Source organism: Bombina bombina, chromosome 4 (genome assembly GCF_027579735.1).
Source record: "Bombina bombina isolate aBomBom1 chromosome 4, aBomBom1.pri, whole genome shotgun sequence".
NCBI classification, from domain to species: Eukaryota; Metazoa; Chordata; class Amphibia; order Anura; family Bombinatoridae; genus Bombina; species Bombina bombina.
The window spans coordinates 909,365,404-909,390,664 of NC_069502.1; the positions used below are offsets into that span (position 1 = coordinate 909,365,404).

The 25,261-nt window shown below is 38.1% G+C and overlaps 1 protein-coding gene across 5 annotated transcripts in view; it reads left to right on the forward strand.

Annotated features, from left to right (window-relative positions):
- Window positions 1-25,261, forward strand: part of UTRN (utrophin) — a 1,395,536-nt gene that overhangs the window by 1,297,926 nt on the left and 72,349 nt on the right. For all 5 annotated transcript variants that reach the window (XM_053711837.1, XM_053711835.1, XM_053711836.1 and 2 more), the window contains 3 exons: window positions 6,784-6,920; window positions 9,953-9,991; window positions 11,628-11,693. In XM_053711837.1, the coding sequence (XP_053567812.1) occupies window positions 6,784-6,920; window positions 9,953-9,991; window positions 11,628-11,693 (242 nt within the window). The remainder of the gene's footprint in view (window positions 1-6,783; window positions 6,921-9,952; window positions 9,992-11,627; window positions 11,694-25,261) is intronic.

Genomic DNA, 25,261 nt, shown 5'->3' on the forward strand with positions numbered 1-25,261 from the left:
GTCTCAGCTATCCGAGGATGACTTAACCTCTGTAGCGTCAGAGGGTGAACTTTGAGTCTGAGACGTCTGTTACTAAGTCTCCTCCAGCGGAACCCTCCTTTAGATTCAAAATTACACATTTGCTTTTTTTGCTAAAAGAGGTCCTGTCTACACTAGAGGTTCCAGAGGCTAAGCTACCTCAGGAACCTAAGATCTCTAAGTTAGACAGGGTCTACGAAGACAGGAAGGTCCTACAAACTTATCCTGTACCAGTTCATATGGCGAACATTAGTAGTAACGAATGGAAAGAATCAGAACTTCCTTTTCTCCCTTGGCAACTTTTAAGAAATTGTTCCCGGTCCCTGACTCTCAAATAGAATTGTGGGGTTCCATACCTAAAGCAGTGTTAATTTTGTCGACTAAAACTAGACTAAAATGACTATAAAACTAAAGAAATTCTAATGACTAAAATACGACTGAAACTAAAATTACATTTTAGTCAAAAGACTATGACTAAAACTAAATCAAAATGATATTTTAGTCAAAAGACTATGACTAAAACTAAATCAAAATTTGCTGACAAAAACATTTTATGCAAGTTGTTATAATCAATCCATATTTAATTACTGCTCTTTTGTAAAATTTACGAAACTTCATTTTATTAAATTTTAAGATAAAGACATGTTATATACCACAACAGTTAAATCTGTTAAAGCTGTATTGCATGTTCAAACCTTAATACCATAAAAGAAAATAGGTTAATAAACCTTTACTCCAGGAGTTTATAATAAGTTTGGAAGTTCTAGAGCAGTGCTAATATTGTTGCCGAAACGTTTTTGAATCTGTGAACAATCAATTGATTCTTCCTATAGAAATAAGCATAAACCACGAATATGGGTTTAAGTTATGCTGTGCCTGTGCTAGCTGCAGAAACTTTTTGTTGTGTTGAGTTTCTTGATACTTGTTTTAATTATTAACAGAGAACTGTTAAAGTTTTTATATTGGGTAATATGTTCAATACAGCCAATACAGTTTTGTTTTTTTTATATTTTAAAGTTGCACTTCTGTTTGTCTATGAAACTTGGTTTTATTTAATTTTAAGTTTAATAAAGATGTTACATATCACAACGGCTAAATCTGTGTCTGTATTGCATGTTTAAACCTTAATACCATAAATATTAACAGGTGTTATGTTTACTCCTGGAGTATGTAACCAGTTTGCAAATGATAGAGAAATGCTTAAATAATGCATTACACTTTAACTAAACCCCTTAGATTTTAGTTGACTAAAATCTACTGGAGATTTAGTCGACTAAAATGTATTGGAGATTCAGTCGACTAAAACTAGACTAAAACTAAAACAATTCAGATGACTAAAATATGACTAAAACTAAAATGGCATTTTAGTCAAAAGACTAAAACTAAGACTAAATTGAAACTTGCCGTCAAAATTAACACTGACCTAAAGTGGATGGCGCCATTTTAACGTTAGCTAAGCGTACTACTATCCCCCTTGAGGATAGTTTGTCCTTTAAAGAGCCTATGGACAAGAAGTTGGAAACTTTCCCAAGGAGAATATTCCAACACACAGGACTTTTATTCCATACTGCAGCAGCAGTAGTCGCGGTGGCGGGAGCAGCTACCTACTGGTGCCACTCTCTGTTTGAACTTATTGAGGTGGAATCTCCCCTTGAGAATATTCAGGAGAAAATGAAGACATTAAGAATTGTTAACTCCTTCATCTGTGATGTGAATATGCAACTTATTCGTCTGAACGCAAAGGCTTTTGGTTTCTATCCTGCTGGGCTCTCTGGTTAAAGTCTTGGTCTGCGGATATGACTTTAAATCCAGGTTACTTTCTCTCCCCTTCAAGGGGAAGATCTTATTCAGACTAGGTCTGGACTCCATCATTTTCACGGTTACCAGAGGGAAAGGAGCCTTTCTGCCACAGGATAAGAAGAACAGACCTAAGGGACCACAGTCGTCAAATTTTCGTTCCTTGCATTCGGACAAGTCCCAGCGATCTCAATCCTCATCCAAGCCCGAGCAGCCCAAGAGTACTTGGAAGCCGGCTCTGTCCTGGAACAAGTCCAAACAGACAAAGAAGCCTGCTGATAAGTTGGCATGAAGGGTGTGGCCCCCGATCCGGGATCGGATTGAGTAGGGGGCAGATTGTCACTTTTCACTGACACTTGGTTTCAGGATGTTCAGGACCCTTGGGTTTTGGAGGTTGTATCTCAGGGATACAGGATAGGATTTAAGTCCCATCCACCCAGGGGCAGATTCCTTCTCTCCAGACTGTGTACAAGAGAAGAGGACTGCCTTTTTAGGTTGCGTACGGGACCTAGTCTCTTTAGGAGTAATTGTCCCGGTACCTGCATCAGAAAGAGGTCTGGGATTCTATTCAAACCTCTTCGTGGTTCCCAAGAAGGAGTGAACATTTCATCCAATTCTGGATTTGAAGTGCCTAAACATATTTCTAAGCGTCCCATCCTTCAAGATGGATACAATAAGATTAAACCTTCTTCTGGTTCCGGAAGCACAGTTTATGACTACCATAGACCTGAAGAATGCATACCTTCACGTTCCGATACACAGGGAACATTTTCAATTCCTGAGGTTTGCATTTCTGGACCAACACTTCTAGTTCATAGCACTTCTGTTTTGGCTTAACTACTGCTCCAAGAATATTTATAAAGGTTCTGGGAGCTCTCCTAGCGGTTGCCAGAACATGAGGTATCACAGTTGCACTTTACCTGGACGATATCTTGGTACAGGCACTATCTTTCCGTCTAGCAAGGGAGCACTCTGAATTCCTTCTAAGTCTTCTTTGGTCACATGGATGGAAGATAAACTTGGAAAAGAGTTCTCTTACTCCTCATACCAGGGTGAAATTGGGTACAGTTATAGACTCGGTATCCATGATGATATTTCTAACGGATTAGAGACGTTGCAAGCTAACAACAGCATCCAGGCCTCTCTAAGTCCTTCGGTGGCTCAGTGTATGGAGGTGATTGGCCTCATGGTGTCTTGTATGGACATCATTCCATCTCAGACCCTTATAACTATGCATGCTGAGACAATAGAACGGCGACCATTCAGATTTGTCCCAACAGATAATACTGGACAGCCTGTCGAGAGATTCGCTCTCTTGGTGGCTTTGTCAAGATTACCTGTCCTAAGGCACGTGCTTCTTGAGACTGTCCTGGGAGATTGTGACTACGGACGCGAGTCTATCCGGCTGGGGTGCCATTTGGGGTTCCAGGAAGGCACAGGGTCTGTGTACTCAGGGGGAGTCTACGTTGCCGATCAATTTCTTGGAACTTTGGGCAATATTCAGTGCCCTGAAGGCTTGGCTCTTTCTGGGTTCCTCCCAGTTTATCAGATTCCAATCGGACAATATAACTTTGGTAGCCTACATCAACCATTAGGGAATAACGAGGGGTTCCTTAGCGATGAAAGAGGTTTCTCAGATCCTGGAATGGGCATAGATCCACAACTGTATGCTGTCAGCGATCCACATTCTGGGTTTGGACAACTGGGAAGCAGACTTCCTCAGCAGGCAATCTTTTCACCCGGGGGAATGGTCTCTCCACCCCGAGGTATTTGCAGAGATATGCTCCAGATGGGGGATGCTGGAGATACACCTCTTAGGCTCCCGTCTAAATGCCAAACTACCCAAGTACGGGTCGAGATCGAGGGATCCTCAAGCAGAACTAATAGAGTCTCTAGCGGTTCCCTGGAGGTTCAGACTCGTATATCTATTTACTCCATTACTTCTCCCCCGTGTGGTGGCTTGGATCAAGCCGGAGTGAGCACTAGTGATACTAATTGCTCCATCCTGGCCGCAAAGGACTTGGTTTGCGGATCAGGTGGGGATGTCCTCATCTCCTCCATGGACGTTACCCTGTTGCAGGGACCTGCTACTACAGGATCCCTTCCTACATCAAATTCTAGATTCTCTGAGGCTGACTGTGTGGAGATTGAACCCTTAGTCTTAGCCAAGAGAGGTTTCTCTGAGAGTGTTATTGATACTTTGATTCAAGCTTGTAAGCCTGTAACTCTGCACTGGTATGAAGAGAGTGATTTTTCTTGGCATAAGGTTAAGGTTGCCAGAATTATATCCTTTCTCCAGGATTGACTGGAGAAGGGTCTATCTGCTAGTTCCCTGAAGGGACAGCTATCGGCCCTGTCGGTGTTGCTGCACAAGAGATTAGCTGAGCTTCCGGATGTGCAGTTCTTTGTTAAGACCCTGACTAGGATCAGGCATGTGTTTAGAAGGGTGGCTGCACCTTGGAGTCTCAACCTTGTTCTTCATGTGTTGCAGCAGGCTCCGTTTGAGCCAATGCATACTGTTAACATTAAACTATTATCCAGGAAGGTTCTGTTTCTGTTGGCTATTGCCTCTACTCAAAGGGTCTCAGAGATTTCTGAATTGCAGTGTGATCCCCCTTACCTTGTTTTTCCCGCCGATAAGGCGGTTTTACGTACTAAGTTAGGTTTCCTTCCTAAGGTGGTGTCAGATCGGAACATTAATCAAGAGATTGTTGTTCCTTCCTTGTGTTCCAATCCTTCCTCGGTGAAGGAACTTTTGCTTCACAATCTAGATGTGGTTCGTGCCTTGAAATTTTACCTTCAGGCTACTAAGGAGTTCAGACAATCTTCATCTTTGTTTGTCATCTATACAAGTAAACGTAGGGGTCAGAAAACCACTACGTCTTCCTTGTCTTTCTGGTTGAGGAGTGTCATCCGCCTAGCTTATGAGACAGTGGGACAACAGTCTCCTGAGAGGATTACGGCTCATTCCACTATAACAGTAGCTTCTTCCTGGGCTTTTAAGAACGAGACCTCTATGGAGCAGATTTGTAAGGAGGCTACCTGGCCCTCCTTGCATACTTTTTAAATTTTACAAGTTTGATGTGTTTGCTTCGGCTGAAGCAGCTTTTGGTAAAAAAAGTATTGCAGGCTGTGGTGCCCTCAGATTAGGGTCCGCCTCCTTTTTGTTCCCTCCCGTTATTCCTTTAGTGTCCTCTGGAGCTTGGGTATGGTTTTCGCAACAGTAAGGAATGAAGTCGGGGACTCTCCCTGCCTTATGGAAGGAAAACTAAATGTATGCTTACCAGATAAATTCCTTTCTTTTTTGGCAGGGAGTCCACGATCCCGCCCGTCAGATATTTTTGTTTGGGCGAATCAAATGTTATCATTTCTTCTGGCACCTTTATACCCTGATGTTTCTCCTACTTCCTTGTTCCCTCGGCTGAATGACTGGGAGGATAGGGGAAGTGGGAGGGATATTTAAGCCTTTGGCTGGCGTGTCTTTTCCTCCTCCTGGTGGTCAGGTGTTGTATTTCCCAACAGTAAGGAATTAAGTTGTGGACTCTCCCTGCCAAGAAAGAAAGGAATTTATCTGGTAAGCATAAATTGTTTTTCATTAAAAAAAAAAAATGCTATATTTAATGGGACTTGAAAGACAAAAGTTAAACCTTCACAGATCAGCGCATACAATTTTAAGAAGCTTTTCAACTTATTTATGTTATCAAATTTGCTTTATTCTCTTGGTATCCTTTTTAGATGTTAAACCCAGACGGCTAGATTACGAGTTTTGCGGTATGAGTGAAAAAAAGTTTTCACTACCGCTGGTATTAAGAGTCTTGCAGGTATATCTGTCCCGCACACTTTTTTGGCCGTAACGCAACGTAACTACTGCAGCTTTCCAAAAGTGCTTTTTCAATAGGACTTCCTTTGCGCCGTTGTTACGAGTCTGCCTGGGAGGCCAAAAAGTGAGCGGTACACCCTATACCGTCAAGATCCATACCATAAACAAAGTCAGTAGTTATGGGTTTTATGCTACAACGCCGTAACATAAAAGTCATAACTAAAGTGCTAAAAAGTACACTAACACCCATAAACTACCTATTAACCCCTAAACCCAGGCCCTCCCACATCTCAAACACTTAAAATAGTCATGAAGGAAAGTAAGTGGAAGCTTTGTCTTTAATACACTAACTGCAACTTTTTGCAGTTTTTCTGCCAATATAACCTGTAAATAAAAAAAATAAAAAAAACACCTTTCCAACGAGGATACACTGGTATAGGACACCTGGGATAAAAATAAAAAAAATGCCGCCCCTCTAAAGTCTGCTGCTCTTAAAGGGGCATTAAACACTTTGAGATGGTAATATAAAATTATAAATCATATATATAAAACAACTCTACAATATACTTTCATTATGCATCTTGTCCCCTTTTCATGTAATTTCATTGTAAAATTGTGAGCTTATCCAGTTCCTGTTAGAAATGGGAGTGCAGAACACTGTTATATTCCACACAGCCATTGGCTGCACACTCTAGTAACAAATTTATAACTGTCTCTAATTGGCCACCGCAGAGAAGGTAACCTAAGTTACAACAAGGCAGCTCCCATTGTTTTATAGACACTAAAACTTTACACTTATTTTGTCAGTATTTAAACAGCTAATGAAACTTTAAAAAATACACCTACATGTTATTCTCATACGAATGTTTTCTTTGAATAGAATTTTCTATCTAACATTTATTTAGTGTTTAATGTCCCTTTAACACAGACCTAGTTGGCCTATAGTTTTTTTGTGCACAACTTCTGTGTTAATTTTTATGCAGATTTAGCAGAGTGTCCTGCCAAGCTTTCATTATTTCAATTGCTCAGCATTCCAGATCTGATAAATACAAAAGGTCTTGGTTGCTTTGATGAGATAGCACCATGAGTCAAATAAATTGAATTTCTGCTTCATAGAAGTGTTTCATTTTTTATTATTATTATTTCAGACAACATCAGGAGAAGATGTCCGAGACTTCACTAAGGTGTTAAAAAATAAGTTCCGGTCTAAAAAGTATTTTGACAAGCATCCCAGACTAGGCTACCTACCTGTTCAGACAGTCCTTGAAGGAGACAATATGGAAACGTAAGTCAGTCATACAAAGATGTTCCATTCACTATCCAATCTATCCAACATCTATTTAATAAGATAGATACACATCATCACTACATCTGTAAGTTTTTTTATATAAACATTTTTTTTAATGTGACCCTCTAGTGCCAAAATTGCATGTTATAGTTTGTTAAATCAAGTATTTTTTTGCTCTATTGAGGCTCTAACTTTGTGTTTAACCCACACAAAAGGGGTTCCCCAGTAGGTCATTAATTGTGTGTATTACCCTGTTGTAGGGGTTAAACACATACACTTGAAGCATTATATGCTCAAACAAATAAGAACATGTCGTTTATAACTAGTGGTTTGTGAGTTAATGCTATATATGCAAAACAGAATATGTTTAATTATACAACTTTTACAGTTATGTAGTAGATTTAAAGTGCTTTGATTTTCCATATTTGATTAAAAAATACATTACAAGTATAAATGCTACTCTTTCATAAAAATACACTGTACACTATCCCTTTAAGTCATGTAAATAGAGATCTTAAGGCCATCAAGGACATGTGATTTATAATATAATATACCCGAATATGCCAAAAAATATTGTTTTTTAAAATGTAATAAACCTATAGTTTAACAGGTGTTTTCTTATGCTTATCCGTATTACCTACTGTAGGTTATTCATTTGCCCGAGGCCTTGTGCTAAATCATGTGTCTAAGCTCTCAGTAAGCAGATACGGTTGATGTTAGATTTAATATCTGATACAAAAAGATGTGCAGAATACAGTTCCCAATCAATAGCTGCCTTTGCCTTGACATTTACTGATTTCATGACTAGGATATAAAACTCTTCAGAAAATCCTGAAATATGTATTGTTACAGTTTTAATACAGTTGAAAAATAAACCCTCCATAGATCAGTGTGGAGGTATTTTTGTATCTAATTTACTATCTATGACACCAGGCAGCTGCTTTGTAATATGTTTTGTACAACATAGGAAGCAAATTAATTTGTTTTCTACACCAATTATTTATAAATGTAACAACATCTTACCAGAAACACTGCTCTAGAGCCAAATAGTCTGTGTATATTTCTTTAAATGAATCTTTCTCCAAATACCTTGTATAGTTTTTAATGGGACATGAAACCCAATGTTTTCTTTCATGATACAGACAGAGCTTACAATTTAAAAAAAATAGGTTCCAATTTATTTCATTTATCAAAGGCATTTTATTCTAATGGTGTTCTTTGTTGAAGAGAATATCTAGGTAGGTAGCGAATATATTGCAGCGGTGTTTGCATAATGTATAATATTTTTAAAAGCTTTCTTGCAAAACTGGTGCTATATAGTTGATATATGAAGTAAATTTGAATTTATTTTTTTACTTGCACACATCTGAATCATGAAAGAAAAAACTTTCGGCTTCATGTCATTTTAAGACTAGTGTAAAGTTAGCATTGGACTTTATTACTAAAGAAAAGTGGAAAAGACCTACTGAAAATCTTCACAATATAATTGACATAAAACATTTAGATATAATTTGTTTAAAAGTAAACTCTGCACTCGGCGGCCCTTTGCAAATGAAAACATGTAATCACCCAGATACAAACTTTATTTATAAAATACTTAGATTGTGGTGAAGGGAGCCATAATTACATTTACAAGACATTTATACTACAGCCTTAATAATTAATTATTCATTAGTGATGCAGATCCTTATCAATGTATAATTTCCTTTTTTTTACAAAGAACAACATTTTTTTTTATCCTTAGCTTTATTGGCAGCTAGAATAAGGCAAAATTCAGAAATTAAAGGTATTCCAGTCAGAGTTATAAACTAGCGGTGTTCGCGGGTGACATCCTTTTGGTCTTAGTGCCCCTACTGCATCTCTCTTTGTAGTTCTAAAGTAGCTAGAGATACTTGGGAGGTTTTCAAATTTCCTCATCAGCTTGAATAAGTCAAAATTATTACCCATTAATTTGAAACCATGTGAGATTCATGATTTAAAGTTTCAGAGTTAGTTTATGATTAAACTCCAATCCTTATAGTGAAAGTCAGTCCTAGCGTTTGTTAAACGCTAGGATTGATGATTGGAACAAATAAAGGGGACTAAAGCTCCTTTATTTGTTTCAAACGTTCCCCGCACTGAGCTGCTCAGGCAGCCCACAGCAGAACGTTGTTTTGCTTGAGAGGTGACGTCTTCACCTCTTAGCCAATAGCCGTGCGGGAAATCCGGCTTGGCGCATTTTCAGACGCTAGGATGTACAATCACTTTAAAATATCTTGAGTTTTTTTTATCCCCAGAGAAAGACTCAAGGTCCCAGTAGTACATAACTGCTCCTGAGCCTACCTAGGTTTATTCCAACAAAGGATACCAATAGAATGAAATAAATGTAATAATAGAAATAAATTGGGAGGTTGTTTAAAATTACATGCTCTATCTAATAAAAAATATGACTGTACTGCATTTTAAGTATACTTTTGCACTGCCAGGATTAAGTGCAATGCTAAAAAATGTTTTCTCACCATTTAATATTCAAATTCCATATGGAAAGCTTTTTAGATATAAAAATGAAAACATCTGTAGAATTGTCTATATAATTAAAATAAAAGCTTAGAAATATGTCTGCAGTCCCACAAAGCAAACTATTCAGGATCATTTGTTGGCTATAATAATGTTCAGTCTGTTGCATACTGCTCGCAAGTGCGCCATGCTTTCTGTTTCTTGCTGTTAGTATTGCAATAAGCCTCATCTGTCCCGCCTTGTAGCTCCACTGAATCACAGCAATTCCTGGAGGATAAAACATTGTTTAAAGAGTTTTAAAAGTGCCTTTGTTTTTGTTTTTTGTTGTTGTTGTTTTTTTGTTTTTTTTTAACCCAATTGACAAATATTGGTATAAAGTATTTGAACTCAGTTTTACATGACCAGGACAGGTACACTGTAGCTTTTGCTGTTATATATATATTTTTTTTTTATGTTTGGACTTTGGGGTTTTCTGCTGTTGCCTACAATGCATTAAATGTTTTTTTCTTGGTGGTTTCCTTCTTCTTTTGCAGCCCTATAACGCTCATCAGCATGTGGCCTGATCAGTTTGAGTGAGTATGCTGTCCGGTTTTGTCTTGATTCTCCATATTTGCTATTTCATTGTCAAGGATTTGTTATCGCTTGATGTGACATTAAAGGGACATTGTAGTGCAAAAATGACATGTTTTAAATTTGTTAGAGCACGTAATAGAAGCACTACCGACCCTGCTCATCTATCTGTTTAAACACATAGTTAAAGTATCACTTGGAAACCGCAGAGGATTCTGCTATTCTCAAGCAAAGATGACTGGTAACGAGCATATGAGCTTCGGCAGTTGCATGACTCTGCTTATCACTGTCCATGTCTGCTTGAACAGACAAAAAGGCTCAGTCCAGCACTACAGGCCACTGCACGCCAATACAAGGCCACCACAACAGCCTATAGTAGAATACAAAACTTTGAAGAGGATGGCAGCAAGTAGTGTAAAACAGGCTTTATTAGCACGCAAATATAACAGCAAGGTTTCGGGAACACCTTCCCTTAATCATGCAGTAAAACATAATGGTACCACAGCACCTCCCGAAACGTTGCTGTTATATTTGTCTGCTAATAAAGCCTGTTTTACACTACTTGCTGCCATCCTCTTCAAAGTTTTGCATGTCTGCTTGAAACCAGCAGTTCTTCTTTGCAGGGGTTAAACACATAGATTTGCAGGGTCGGTAAAACTAAAATGACATGCTCTAATAAATTTGAGCATGTATTTTATGCATTATAATTTCTCTTTAATTCATATAATAAAGGGAAATTAAACTCAACATTGAATTCCCTATAAACTAATTAATGAAAACAAAATTACATTTCAGAATAAATATATTTATTTTATTATGTTTTGCTTTAAATATACCACCTCTCCCTAAGAAGGCTGGAGATCAGATTGAAAGGGACACTAAACCCCAATTTTTCCTTTCATGATTCAGATAGAGCATGCAATTTTAAGCAACTTTCTAATTTATTCCTATTATCATTTTTTCTTCGTTCTCTTGCTATCTTTATTTAAAAAGCAGGAATTTAAAGCATAGGAGCCGGCCTATTTTAGGTTCTGCACCCTGGATAGCGCTTGCTTATTGGTGGCTACATTTAGAAAACCAATACGCAAGCATAACCCAGGTTCTGAACCAGAAATTGGCAGACTCTTAAGCTTTACATTCCTGCTTTTCAAATAAAGATAGCAAGAGAACGAAGAAAAATGTATAATAGGAGTAAATCAGATAGTTACTTAAAATTGAAGGCTCTATCTGAATCATGAAAAAAAATTGGGGTTTAGTGCCCCTTTAAGTATGCTGAAAATTGTCAGCTTTGCATACTTGACAGTGATTACTTTGAGCCATGCTCAATGCCATTTACAGTTAGTTCAAATTGGCAATCAAGGGAGATACAGTATGTAGCTAATGTCTGCAATTTCCAGCATTTTGCAGCATACTCATGTTTCAGAATTTGCTTTTTGGCTTCTCTAGGGAGTATGGGAAAAGCACAATTTTTACAGCCAAAACAAGGTATTTAATAGTAAAAGCACAGAAGACAAACTATGTATATCACAGTGTATTTCATTAATTAATGTATGAGGAGTTATATTTTGAGTTGTATGTCCCTACATAACTTCTCATTTTGGAACAATGAACAACAATCTAACGCTCTGTTATTTGTAGCCCTTTACACTCCCCTGAACTATTTGACGATGACACTCATTCCAGGATAGAGCAATATGCCAGCAGGTGAGTATACTAACTGGTCCTAGCATTTTATTACAACTGTTCATCCGTAATGGGAAATATAAAATAAAGCCACTGTACCGGAATATGCTTATTGTGTTTGCTGCGCATAAATTGTTTTTAGCACAGAGAGTTGCTGCCGTAAAGATCTTCTAGCATTCTATTTTCTGTCACTGGCATGGAAATTAAAATATTTTAATCTAATCAATAGCATAATCATGTAATTAGTCATAAGTTTCTTGTCTGTTTTTTTTTATCCGTACATTTATAGGCTCAGGGCTTTGTTTTTGCAAATAATATTAAATAGATACAGAAACGCAGTGATTGTTCTATCTAAGAAAACAAAAATAAGCATTATGACCATGTCCAATTTATGTAAATTTGGAGTCTTCATGTTCTGAGTAGAAAAAGATGCCTCCGTTAACATTTGCTTGTAAGGGAACTAATCTGGGTCGCCATGCGCATTTTGTGTCAGCTGACACTTGCTCACTGGTATGTAGTTTGAAATCTTCCTCCTTAAGATTTTTTTAAGGTAGTAATCTAAGTGTCTACCTTGAGATTGTGATTTCTGAACATGCAAATGCCCCTAGATAAGAACTGAGTCACTAAAACACTAAATAATTACAAATTAAATTGGGTGTAGGGTGTCTATATAACAACAATTTGAATTTTTTTTAATTACAAACTAGAATAATTCTGAAAAAAATATTGGGGGAAGGGGTATTTTAGTAATCCCCTTGAGAAAAATAGGACTGCTTTTTATCCCTGGTCCCCCCTGACTCCCAGTGGAGGGTTAAAGAGATAAGTAATAAAATGTTAATTTTAAGTTGTTCTCTGATTATTGAACTTTGGTATACAGAGATAAGATAAGGTGATAAAATAAGGAGATCTGATTCCCTGCAAGCTCAGACAATTTTAATGGGTTGAGGTGTCAAAGAACAAAACCCATATTTAAAAATAAACCTAAAGGAGTATTTCCTTATACATTTTATACTAATATATATACATATATTAACTATATTGCTTAATATACTTTTTTAAACAATACAAGTACCCAATTACAAAATGAGTAAATATAATATGTCAAGAGAAAAGAGCAATCACAAGAGATCAGAATACAAATTGCTCCTACACAGGTGGGTGCATCACCTAAGGCCATTAAGGTGAGACCCCATAATAAGGCAAAGAGATTATATTACTTCCATCAAAAGATATTTAAAAATAACTTATTACAAAAAGGTCCCTTTCGGCTAAGCTGACCTCTCACTGTCTATCAAGTTAATGTAATATTATGAGATATAAAGTCCATGTAGTTGGCTCCAGCTAAAATAAACACAATTGGCATGTAGATGTACACTATTTTATTTGTGACTAATACAACAAATGGAGCCACTGGCGTGGTTTGTGTAGGGCAGGTGTGTCCAAAAGTTAGGTCAAGATCTACTAGTAAATCTCAAAGTTCTGACTTATAGATCACATGACTATTGTGTGATTTCCTATCAGCCATTCATTGGTGGAGATAGAGCTCACTGTGCCCCAAGGCAAAGACTGTGTCAGCTTCCATTTTAACAGTGCCATATATAGGAACAAGAGAGCCTGCTTCTTTTAGGATATTAATAATCCTTCCCCATTGGTTAGTCTGCACCAGAGGATATGCAATTGACGCTTTGTACAAATATGGAGGACTAAATATTTCTCCCATAGTAGCTCCCCTATAGTGATTCCACTAGTAATTGCAGTGCCAGATGTGTGGGTCCTATCTCAGCTGAGACCCCCTAAAGTTACGTTCCTGCAGCCAATAGAGATAGAGTGGAATCAAGTTAAAAGAAAAGCAAAAATGCATCACTAGAATGATTTCAGCAAAAGAATCTAAGTTGCTGTATTAAACAAAAATCTATTTTTCTCCAACATAGGTGTGTCCGGTCCACGGCGTCATCCTTACTTGTGGGATATTCTCTTCCCCAACAGGAAATGGCAAAGAGCCCAGCAAAGCTGGTCACATGATCCCTCCTAGGCTCCGCCTTCCCCAGTCATTCTCTTTGCCGTTGTACAGGCAACATCTCCACGGAGATGGCTTAGAGTTTTTTGGTGTTTAAATGTAGTTTTTATTCTTCAATCAAGAGTTTGTTATTTTAAAATAGTGCTGGTATGTACTATTTACTCTGAAACAGGAAAGAGATGAAGATTTCTGTTTGTAAGAGGAAAATGATTTTAGCAACCGTTACTAAAATCGATGGCTGTTTCCACACAGGACTGTTGAGAGGAATTAACTTCAGTTGGGGGAAACAGTGAGCAGACTTTTGCTGCTTGAGGTATGACACATTTCTAACAAGATTCGGTAATGCTGGAAGCTGTCATTTTCCCTATGGGAACCGGTAAGCCATTTTCTTAGTTTAAGTAAAAGAATAAAGGGCTTCATTAGGGCTTAAAAAACTGGTAGACATTTTTCTGGGCTAAAACGATTACTTTACTAAGTATATTTGGCAGATTATTACTTTTAATAGTTGTTAAATCTTGGGGATTGTTTTAATAAAAACGGCAGGCACTGTATTGGACACCTTTTTCACTGGGGGCCTTTTCTAGTCATAGACAGAGCCTCATTTTCGCGCCTCTAATGCGCAGTTGTTTTTGGAAAGCATGGCATGCAGATGCATGTGTGAGGAGCTAAGAACCACTGAAAAAGCTTATAGAAGGCATCATTTGGTATCGTATTCCCCTCTGGGCTTGGTTGGGTCTCAGCAAAGCAGATACCTGGGACTGTATAGGGGTTAAATGTAAAAACGGCTCCGGTTCCGTTATTTTAAGGGTTAAAGCTTTCAAATTTGGTGTGCAATACTTTTATGGCTTTAAGTTACTGTGGTGAAATTTTGGTGAAATTTGAACAATTCCTTCATACTTTTTCACATATTCAGTAATAAAGTGTGTTCAGTTTGAAATTTAAAGGGACAGTAACGGTTTTATTGTAAAACGTTTTTTGTGCTTTGTTGACAAGTTTAAGCCTGTTTAACATGTCTGAACCATCAGATAACGATGTTCTATATGTATGAAAGCCAATGTGTCTCCCCATTTAAATATATGTGATATATTTGTGTCATAATGTCCAAACAAAGTAGGGATAATAATGCCATAGATATGATATTGCCCAAGATGATTCCTCTAATGAGGGGAGTAAGCATGGTACTGCATCATCCCCTTCTGTGTCTACACCAGTTTTGCCCACACAAGAGGCCCCTAGTACATCTAGTGCGCCAATACTTATTACCATACAACAATTAATGGCTGTAATGGATAATTCTATTGCATGCATTTTTTCCAAAATGCCTACTTATCAGAGAAAGCGTGATTGCTCTGTTTTAAACACTGAAGAGCAAGAGGACGCTGATGATATCTGTTCTGACATACCCTCACACCTATCTGAAGGGGCCAGGAGGGAGGTTTTGTCTGAGGGAGAAATTTCAGATTCAGGGAAAATTTCTCAACAAGCAGAACCTGATATTGTAACTTTTAAATTTAAATTTCAACATCTCCACGCACTACTTAAGGAGGTATTATCTACTCTGGATGATTGTGACAATTTGGTCATTCCAGAGAAATTAGGTAAGATGGATAAGTTCCTAGAGGTTCCGGTGCCCCCCGATGTTTTTCCTATACCCAAGCGGGTGGCGGACATAGTAAATAAGGAGTGGGAAAGGCCCGGCATACCTTTTGTCCTCCCCCTATATTTAAGAAATTAGTTCCTATAGTCGACCCCAGAAAGGACTTATAGCATACAGTCCCCAAGGTCGAGGGGGCGGTTTCTACTCTAAACAAACGCACTTCTATTCCTATAGAAGATAGTTGTGCTTTCAAGATCCTATGGATTAAAGGTTAGAGGGTTTGCTTAAAAAGATGTTTGTTCAGCAAGGTTACCTTCTACAACCAATTTCATGCATTGTTCCTGTCACTACAGCTGCGTGTTTCTGGTTCGAAGAACTAGAAACGTCGCTCAATAAAGAATCTTTGTACGAGGAGGTTTTGGACAGAGTTCAAGCTCTTAAATTGGCTAACTCTTTTTTATTTTAGATGCCGCTTTGCAATTAGCTAGATTAGCGGCGAATAATTCAGGGTTTGCTATCGTGGCACGCAGAGCGCTTTTGCTTAACATCCCTTTCAAGGGTAAAACACTGTTTGGCCCTGACTTGAAAGAGATTATTTCAGACATCACTGGGGGAAAGGGCCACGCCCTTCCTCTGGATAGGTCTTTTAAGGCTAAAAAGAAGCCAAATTTTCGTCCCTTTCGCAGAAACGGACCAGCCTCAAATTCTACACCCTCTAAGCAAGAGGGTAATACTTCTCAAACCAAGCCAGCCTGGAGGCCGATGCAAGGCTGGAACAAGGGTGAGCAGGCCAAGTCACCTGCCACTGCTACCAAAACAGCATGAAGTGTTGGCCCCCGATCTGGGAAGGATCTGGTGGGGGGCAGACTTTCTCTCTTTGCTCAGGCTGGGGCAAGAGATGTTCAGGATCCTTGGGCGCTAGAAATAGTTTCTCAAGGTTATCTCCTGGAATTCAGGGAACTACCCCCAAGGGGAAGGTTCCACGGGTCTCAATTATCTTCGAACAGGCATTCTTACACTGTGTAGAAGACCTGTTAAGCATGGGAGTGATTCATCCTGTTCCATTAGGAGAACAAGGGATGGGTTTTTTACTCCAACCTGTTCATTATTCCCAAAAAAGAGGGAACATTCAGACCTATTTTAGATCGCAAGATTCTAAACAAGTTTCTAAGGGTTTCATCATTCAAAATGGAAACCATTCGAACGATCCTTCCTACCATCCAGGAAGGTCAATTCATGACCACGGTGGACTTAAAGGATGCGTACCTACGTATTCCTATCCACAAGGAACATTTTCGGTTCCTAAGGTTCGCCTTTCTGGACAAGCATTACCTGTGGCACTTCCATTCGGATTAGCCACTGCTCCAAGGATTTTCACAAGGGTACTAGGGTCCCTTCTAGAGGTGCTAAGACCAAGGGGCATTGCAGTAGTACCTTACTTGGACGACATCCTGATTCAAGTGTCGTCTCTGTCAAAAGCAAGGGCTCATACGGACATTGTCCTAGCCTTTCTCAGATCTCACAGGTGGAAAGTGAACATAGAAAAAAGTTCTCTGTCCCCGTCAACAAGAGTTCCCTTCTTGGGAACAATAATAGTTTCCTTAGAAATGAAGGTTTTTCTGACAGAGGCCAGAAAATCAAAACTTCTAAGCTCTTGTCAGGTACTTCATTCTGTTCTTCTTCCTTCCATAGCGCAGTCCATGGAAGTAATAGGTTTGATGGTTGCGGCAATGGACATAGTTCCTTTTGCACAAATTCATCTAAGACCATTGCACCTGGGCATGCTCAGACAGTGGAATGGGGATTATACAGACTTGTCTCCGACGATACAAGTAGATCAAATAACCAGAGATTCACTCCGTTGGTGGCTGACCCTGGACAACCTGTCACAGGGAATGAGCTTCCGCAGACCAGAATAGGTCATTGTCACGACCGACGCCAGTCTGGTGGGCTGGGGCGCGGTCTGGGAACCCCTGAAAACTCAGGGTCTATGGTTTCGGGAAGACTCTCTTCTCCCGATAAACATAATGGAACTGAGAGCGATATTCGATGCTCTCAAGGCTTGGCCTCGACTAGCAAAGGCCAAATTCATAAGGTTTCAATCAGACATCATGACAACTGTTACATATATCAACCATCAGGGGGTAACAAGGAGTTCCCTGGCGATGGAGGAGCATCCGGGGGAGTGGGAACTCCATCTGGAAATCTTTGCCCAAATAACTCAATTATGGGGCATTCCAGACATGGTTCTGATGGCCTCTCGTCAGAACTTCATGGTCCCTTGTTACGGGTCCAAATCCAGGGATCCCAAGGCGACTCTATTGGATACAATAGTAGCACCTTTGAACTTCAACCTAGCTTATGTATTCCCACCGTTTCCTCTCATTCCCAGGCTGGTAGCCAGGATCAATCTGGAGAGGACTTCGGTGACCTTGATAGTTCCTGTGTGGCCACGCAGGACTTGGTATGCAGACCTGGTGAATGTGTCATCGGCTCCACCATGGAAGCTACCTTTGAGACAGGACCTTCTTATTCAGGGTCCATTCGAACATCCGAATCTGGTTTTCCTCCAACTGACTGCTTGGAGTTTGAACGCTTGATTTTATCAAAGCGTGGGTTTTCAGATTCTGTAATAGATACTCTTATTCAGGCTAGAAAGCCTGTAACTAGAAAAATTTACCATACTATATGGAAAAAATATATCTGTTGGTGTGAATCTAAAGGATTCCCATGGAACAAGATAAAAATTCCTAAGATTCTTTCCTTTCTACAAGAAGGTTTGGAGAAAGGATTTTCTGCGAGTTCTCTGAAGGGACAGATCTCTGCTTTATCTGTTTTACTTCACAAAAGGCTGGCAGCTGTGCCAGACGTTTAAGCGTTTGTTCAGGCTCTGGTTAGAATCAAGCCTGTTTACAGACCTTTGACTCTTCCCTGGAGTCTTAATCTAGTTCTTTCAGTTCTTCAAGGGGTTCCGTTTGAACCCTTACATTCCGTAGATATTAAGTTATTATCTTGGAAAGTTTTGTTTTAGGTTGCAATTTCTTCCGCTAGAAGAGTTTCTGAGTTATCTGCTCTGCAGTGTTCTCCGCCCTATCTGGTCCATGCAGATAAGGTGGTTTTTACGTACTGAGCCTGGTTTTCTTCCGAAGGTTGTTTCCAACAAAAATATTAACCAGGAGATAGTTGTACCTTCTTTGTGTCCGAATCCAGTTTCATAGAAGGAATGTTTGTTACACAATTTGGACGTTGTCCGTGCTCTAAAATTCTATTTAGATGCTACAAAGGATTTCAGACAAACATCTTCCTTGTTTGTTGTTTATTCTGGTAAAAGGAGAGGTCAAAAAGCAACTTCTACCTCTCTATCTTTTTGGCTTAAAAGCATCATCAGATTGGCTTATGAGACTGCCGGACGGCAGCCTCCTGAAAGAATCACAGCTCATTCCACTAGGGCCGTGGCTTCCACATGGGCCTTTAAGAACGAGGCTTCTGTTGATCAGATATGTAAGGCAGCGACTTGGTCTTCACTGCACACTTTTACCAAATTTTACAAATTTGATACTTTTGCTTCTTCTGAGGCTATTTTTGGGAGAAAGGTTTTGCAAACCGTGGTGCCTTCCATCTAGGTGACCTGATTTGCTCCCTCCCATCATCCGTGTCCTAAAGCTTTGGTATTGGTTCCCACAAGTAAGGATGACGCCGTGGACCGGACACACCTATGTTGGAGAAAACAGAATTTATGTTTACCTGATAAATTGCTTTCTCCAACGGTGTGTCCGGTCCACGGCCCGCCCTGGTTTTTTAATCAGGTCTGATGATTTATTTTCTTTAACTACAGTCACCACGGTATCATATGATTTCTCCTATGCAAATATTCCTCCTTTACGTCGGTCGAATGACTGGGGAAGGCGGAGCCTAGGAGGGATCATGTGACCAGCTTTGCTGGGCTCTTTGCCATTTCCTGTTGGGGAAGAGAATATCCCACAAGTAAGGATGACGCCGTGGACCGGACACACCGTTGGAGAAAGCAATTTATCAGGTAAACATAAATTCTGTTATTATGCACGCTCTGATTTTCTTATAAAATACGTTAGACTCCCATCAAATTAAAGTATAGGGCTTCCATATTCACGGAAATTCTGTACATCGGAAGCTCCTGGTTATAAGAATAAACTATTTTTCTAAAATTAGGTTGTCCCAGGGTGAAGTTAGCACTTGGGCACAAAAACTTAAAAAATGTGCACCGTAGAGTCTTTCGGCTTTACCTGCTTGCATAGAAGTCTTTGATCTAAATGCGATTGCGCCATTATTACTGACAGCATTGTCATCTCCTATTCTGTTTGATAAAGACAAGTGAAAGGAAAAGTATGGAGACAGATAATGCTGCAGCGTTTCACAAAGAGACAGCACAAACCCTAATTAACATATTTATTATTAAAAATATATATTTTATTTTTTTACAAAGTGCAATTCTTGTAGAAGTTTTACATCAAAGCAGTTGCTGCTTTTTGAAACATAATTAAATATGCATTTGATGTCTCAGAAAATAATATTTTCTGCAAACAAATAAAGGATTTCCTCTAGAATGTATTTTGATGTCATTTGCTAAATAAAATAATAAATAAATAAGACATCAAGCCGTATTTTTATTTTGAGATACAACATATAGGGCTTTGATTCTGGCAGAATAGTTTGTTTGTTTTTAGGATAACATTCTTTTATCTTTACATTCAATGTAAAATTGTCAATTGCCTTCAAACATATATGGGATAATATATCTAAACATAAAATAACCCCCCAATATTAAACAATCATAATTATAATATACTTATTTAATAATAATAATAAAAAAATAGGACATTAAAGTGCAAAAAAGAAAACAGTCTTAATGTGTTTGAGCATTTTATTATTCATTTTTGCTTACGGATAACTGTGTTTAACCCCTGCAATGGGGTCAGCTGCAGAGCAACAATGCATTACTGGGAGCTACCTGAAAACGCTGGATGAGCCAATGACAAGGGGCACATATATGTAGCCACCAATCAGCAGCTAGCTCCCAGTAGTGCATTGCTGCTCCTGAGCCCAGCTAGAAATGCTTTTCAACAAATGATACCAAGAGAAACTAATTAAGTTTGAATATAAAAGTAAATTGAAAAGTGTCTTAAAATTGCATGTTCTATTTGAACCTTGAAAGTTTAATTTTGAATGTTATATCCCTTTAACTAATATAAAGTTTTGAAGACATTCTCACTTATCTCTGTAACTTGCATCTTTTTGACAAGCTCCATCTTTGCAACCTATTCATAGACAGATATAAAGTACTGGTTTTGCAACTGGCTTGTCTCACTTTCCTGAGCTCATTGGATAAACGTGTTTATTTGTATGTGATCAATTCTTCATTTTGTTTTGATAAACTCCTTCATGATACTGAGACATACAAATATGTTACACTTTGCTTAAAAGGACATGGAAGTTAAACTTAAACTTTCATAATTCATATCCACAGAATATCATCATGAAAGTTAACTTTTTACTTCCATGTCCCTTTAACACTTGACTGAATTGCAAAGGGATTTAAAGAAAATATATCTAAAGTTCTTGAAGACCCATAAAAAGGGGAAATAGAGCATTTTATTTTTAAGCAAAATCCTTTGCAGGGGTAAAACATTCATGATTTGGATAGAACAACTTTCCAATTTGATGTTATCTAATTTGCTTCATTCTCTTTGTATCTTTGAAAAGCATACCTAGGTAGACTCAGGAGCACCAATGCACTGCTGGGAGCTAGCTGCTGATTGGTGGCTGCACATATTTTCTCTTGTCATTGGCTGATCTGATGTGTTCAGCTAGCTCCCAGCAGTGCATTGCTGCTCCTTCACCAAAGAATACCAAGAGAATGAAGTCCATTTGCTAAAATAAGTAAATTGAAAAGTAGTTTAAAATAGTGGGCTCTACATATCTGTTTAAGTCCCTTTAAAGGGACATTATACACTCATTTTTTCTTTGCATAAATGTTTTGTAGATGATCTATTTATATAGCCCATAAAGTTTTTTTTTAATTAATGTATAGTTTTGCTTATTTTTAAATAACATTGCTCTGATTTTCAGACTCCTAACCAAGCCCCAAAGTTTTATGTGAATACGCTCGACTACCTACTCCAGCTTGCTCCTGTTTGTGTAAAGGGTCTTTTCATATGCAAAAGAAGGGGGAGGGGGGGAGTGTCTTATTTGCCACTTGCAGTGGGCTTTCCAGCTACCTTTTCAACAGAGCCAAAGTGACAGCTTCTAAGTAAGTTTTTAAACAGTTTTATACTGGATTTTTAGATCAGTATCTGTGCATCTTATTCTTTATAGTAGTGTCTATTACATGCAGTTATATGAAAATGAGTGTATACTGTCCCTTTAAGTACCTGATAATGTATGTAATGACTCTTGAAATATTATTGAGCCAGTGAGACAGAGTAAATAGGAATTGGTGGTATGGGAAATGGGGGGGGGGGGGGCGGCGCTTGGAGGAGAAATACTCCTGATAAATTTAGTTGTTTATATCCACTTGAGTCACTTTTTGATGCGAGCACACATTTAAAATAACATGCAGCTTGCCAGTTATTGTATAAGTTCTAACGAAGACATAATAGTCAAAATTGAAAAATGCATGAGCACATTTCAATACAGAATAGAAGCATGTTTGCAATATACTTGTATTTACAAAATATGACTCAAGTAAAAAAGCTATTACTGTTTCAGTGGCATATGTAAATAGGCTACGTGCATTCATAGAGTTTAGCTTTGTCAGTGACGACTCAATTTCATATAAATCATCACCGATTCTATGAGCAGATGTAGAATATGAGTTCAGATGCACTGTGCTAGCGCAGTAAAAGTACATATTCCCTTGCATTTTTGCTAATAAAAGTACAGTATATTGCAAAAAAATGTTTCATATTAATGTTTACTGTTATTTCCCTCTGAATCATACATGAACAGATTCCAGCCTCCAAAATTTAAATAAACCTTTATTTTCTTATTACAGGGTCCATAGGAAAAGGCCCTTAGTCATGTCTCTGTTAATTCCCTTTAATGAACTGGAGCGTAATGGGAATTGTTTTACAAAATTCCAGTTCACTAACTATGTAAATACCGTTTCTGATGATATTGTTCATATAATACTGTTTGCATATGACTTGAGAAGGTTTTTCCTCTTATCATACAACAGCAGTCACCTGTTTATTTCGTAATTGTAGCGATATAAGTTAGATATATGCACCATCTTGTATCAGAAGCAGCTTTCAGTTAATTACAGATGTCAGGTTTTGCAGCAGAGTCAAGCTTTTAGATTTAGCAGACTCGTTTAAAAAAAAAAAAAAATTACCAGTATTTCTCTGCCCTGTAGATTCCCAAATGAAAAAGATGTCAGTGCATCACTGTGCTCAATATGTAATGCCCGTTGTTTTATTCTTCAGCATTTTAATATTATTTGTTGTTATCCAGTTCTTGGTTTTTCAAATTTCTGTGTCTCAGCAGGGGAACTTTCTTTTTCTTGGTACTCCATTTCTTTTTCTTGGTACTCCATTTCTTTTTCTTGGTAATCTCCATTGACCCCCCCCCCTGCAAATAAGAATGGAGATGTTTAATTGTTAACTGTCAGAAGGGCTACAGTATATTGCTATGCCCATTTTAAAATATTAAAGGGATGTTAAAGGCAAAACATACGATAAATAAGTGTACTTACCTATGGTATAAAATGTACATCTTTTTCTTGGTATCCCTTGTTACTTAATTCAATTCCGTGAGCACACACTAAAGTAGGCTCAGATGTGCACACTTCTAAGCCTATCCCAGTAGATTCAACAAATAATGTTAAGAAAAGTGCAATTTAATTAGAATGATTGTATTTTTTTTTATTGTACGGTGTCTGAATCATGTCCTTTTAATAGTCTCAGTGGTTAAATTGTCTGTTATGGGTTAACAGCCATAGGTGCTGTGTATAATGTAGTTTTATAAAGGAGCAAAACTTTGTAACTATATAATATGCTGTAAATATATAGGCGCACCAGTTTAAGGATAGTATGACAATTTCAAATGATTACTTTCAAAAACCTGCTCACACTATATATTTTTCTATATGAATGACACCAGCTTTGGAATTTCGGACTTGTGTGTAAGTCACTTTGGTGATAATAAATTAAAGGGACACTACGCAAAAGTATTCTATCTTCTAACATGTAAACATGTTGACATCTTTATAGCTTGAATAAATATGAAGTAAAAGATGTTCAAATTGAAAGGACCTTTGAATACTGTTCAATTCCATAACCAACATATGAATAAGACAATGCAATATCACTCTGAATTTCAAATGATCAGCAGGTTTTTGTTTCCAGACAAATTTGAAAGTTTTTTTTTTAATTTCCCTGCTCCCTATATCATGTGACAGCTAGCAGTTAATAACAGCTTTATATAGGCATATACTGTGAATTCTTGCTAATACTAAGTAGGAGTGCACAAAATCTAAACTAACATACCAAGTTCAGTTGTGTGCTCTGTAGTTATGTTCATTGACTTATAGGTAATTCATACTAATGTTCAATAAATATTAGCAGGAAGTACCTATCAACCCATGAGAATTGGTAGTGCCTATCAGCCAATAAACAGCTCAACCCATGAGAATTATCAGTGCATATCAGTCAATAAACATCTAAACCCATGAGAATTGGCAGTGCCTATCATCCAATAAATATCTCATCCCATGAGAATTAGCAGTGCCTATCAGTCAGTAAACATACAACTCAGCCCATGAGAATTAGCAGTGCCTATCAGTCAGTAAACATACAACTCAGCCCATGAGAATTAGCAGTGCCTATCAGTCAGTAAACATACAACTCAGCCCATGAGAATTAGTAGTGCCTATCAGCCAATGAACATCTCAACCCATGAGAATTAGCAGTGACAATCAGTTAATAAACATCTCAACCAATGAGAATTAGCAGTGCATATCAGTCAATAAACATCTCAACCCATGAGAATTAGCAGTGCATATCAGTCAATAAACATCTCAACCCATGGAAATTAGCAGTGCCTCTCAGTCAGTAAGCATCTCAACCCATGATAATTAGCAGTGCCTATCAACCAATGAACATCTCAACCCATGAGAATTAGCAGTGCATATCAGCCAATGTACATCTCAACCCATGAGAATTAGCAGTGCCAATCAGCCAATGAACATCTCAACCCATGAGAATTAGCAGTGCATATCAGTCAATAAACATCTCAACTCATGGTAATTAGCAGTGCCTTTCGGCCAATACACATCTCAACCCATGAGAATTAGCAGTGCCTTTCAGCCAATACAGATCTCAACCCATCAGAATTAGCAGTGCAAATCAGCCAATAAACATCTCTAACAATGTGTCAGTGCTTAAATAAATAAATAAGCGCGTTTTTTTATTTTTTGTTTGTGTTATAACAGGTTAATATTTTGTTTTATACCAATAAACATCTCTACTTATGAGAATTAGCAGTGCCTATCAGTCAATAAACTTCTCATCAAATGCAAATTAGTAGTTGCTATCAGCCAATAAACATCTCAACCCATGCAAATTAGTAGTTGATATCAGCCAATGAACATCTCAACGCAATGCGAATTAGCAGTGTCTATCAGCCAATGAACATCACTAGAAAGCAACTATCAGCCAATTAGAACAAACACACAGTTGAAACAACTTTATCAGTTGAAAATTTTAACACCTTTTACTTCAAATTTTTTTCATGCAAAAAAGATATTCAACATGTTTAGATGCTGTTCTTTAATATGGAGGACAGATATTTTTATAGTACTGTGTACCTTTTAAAGGGTAACTGCTAGGTAAGAAGACTAAAACCGCATGGTTACTACTGAAGATGGTATGTTGTATGCATACAACTCTCTTCAAAAACGTTCTCCTTTGTTAACCTTTTACAGGTGCTTGTTGGGGAAGT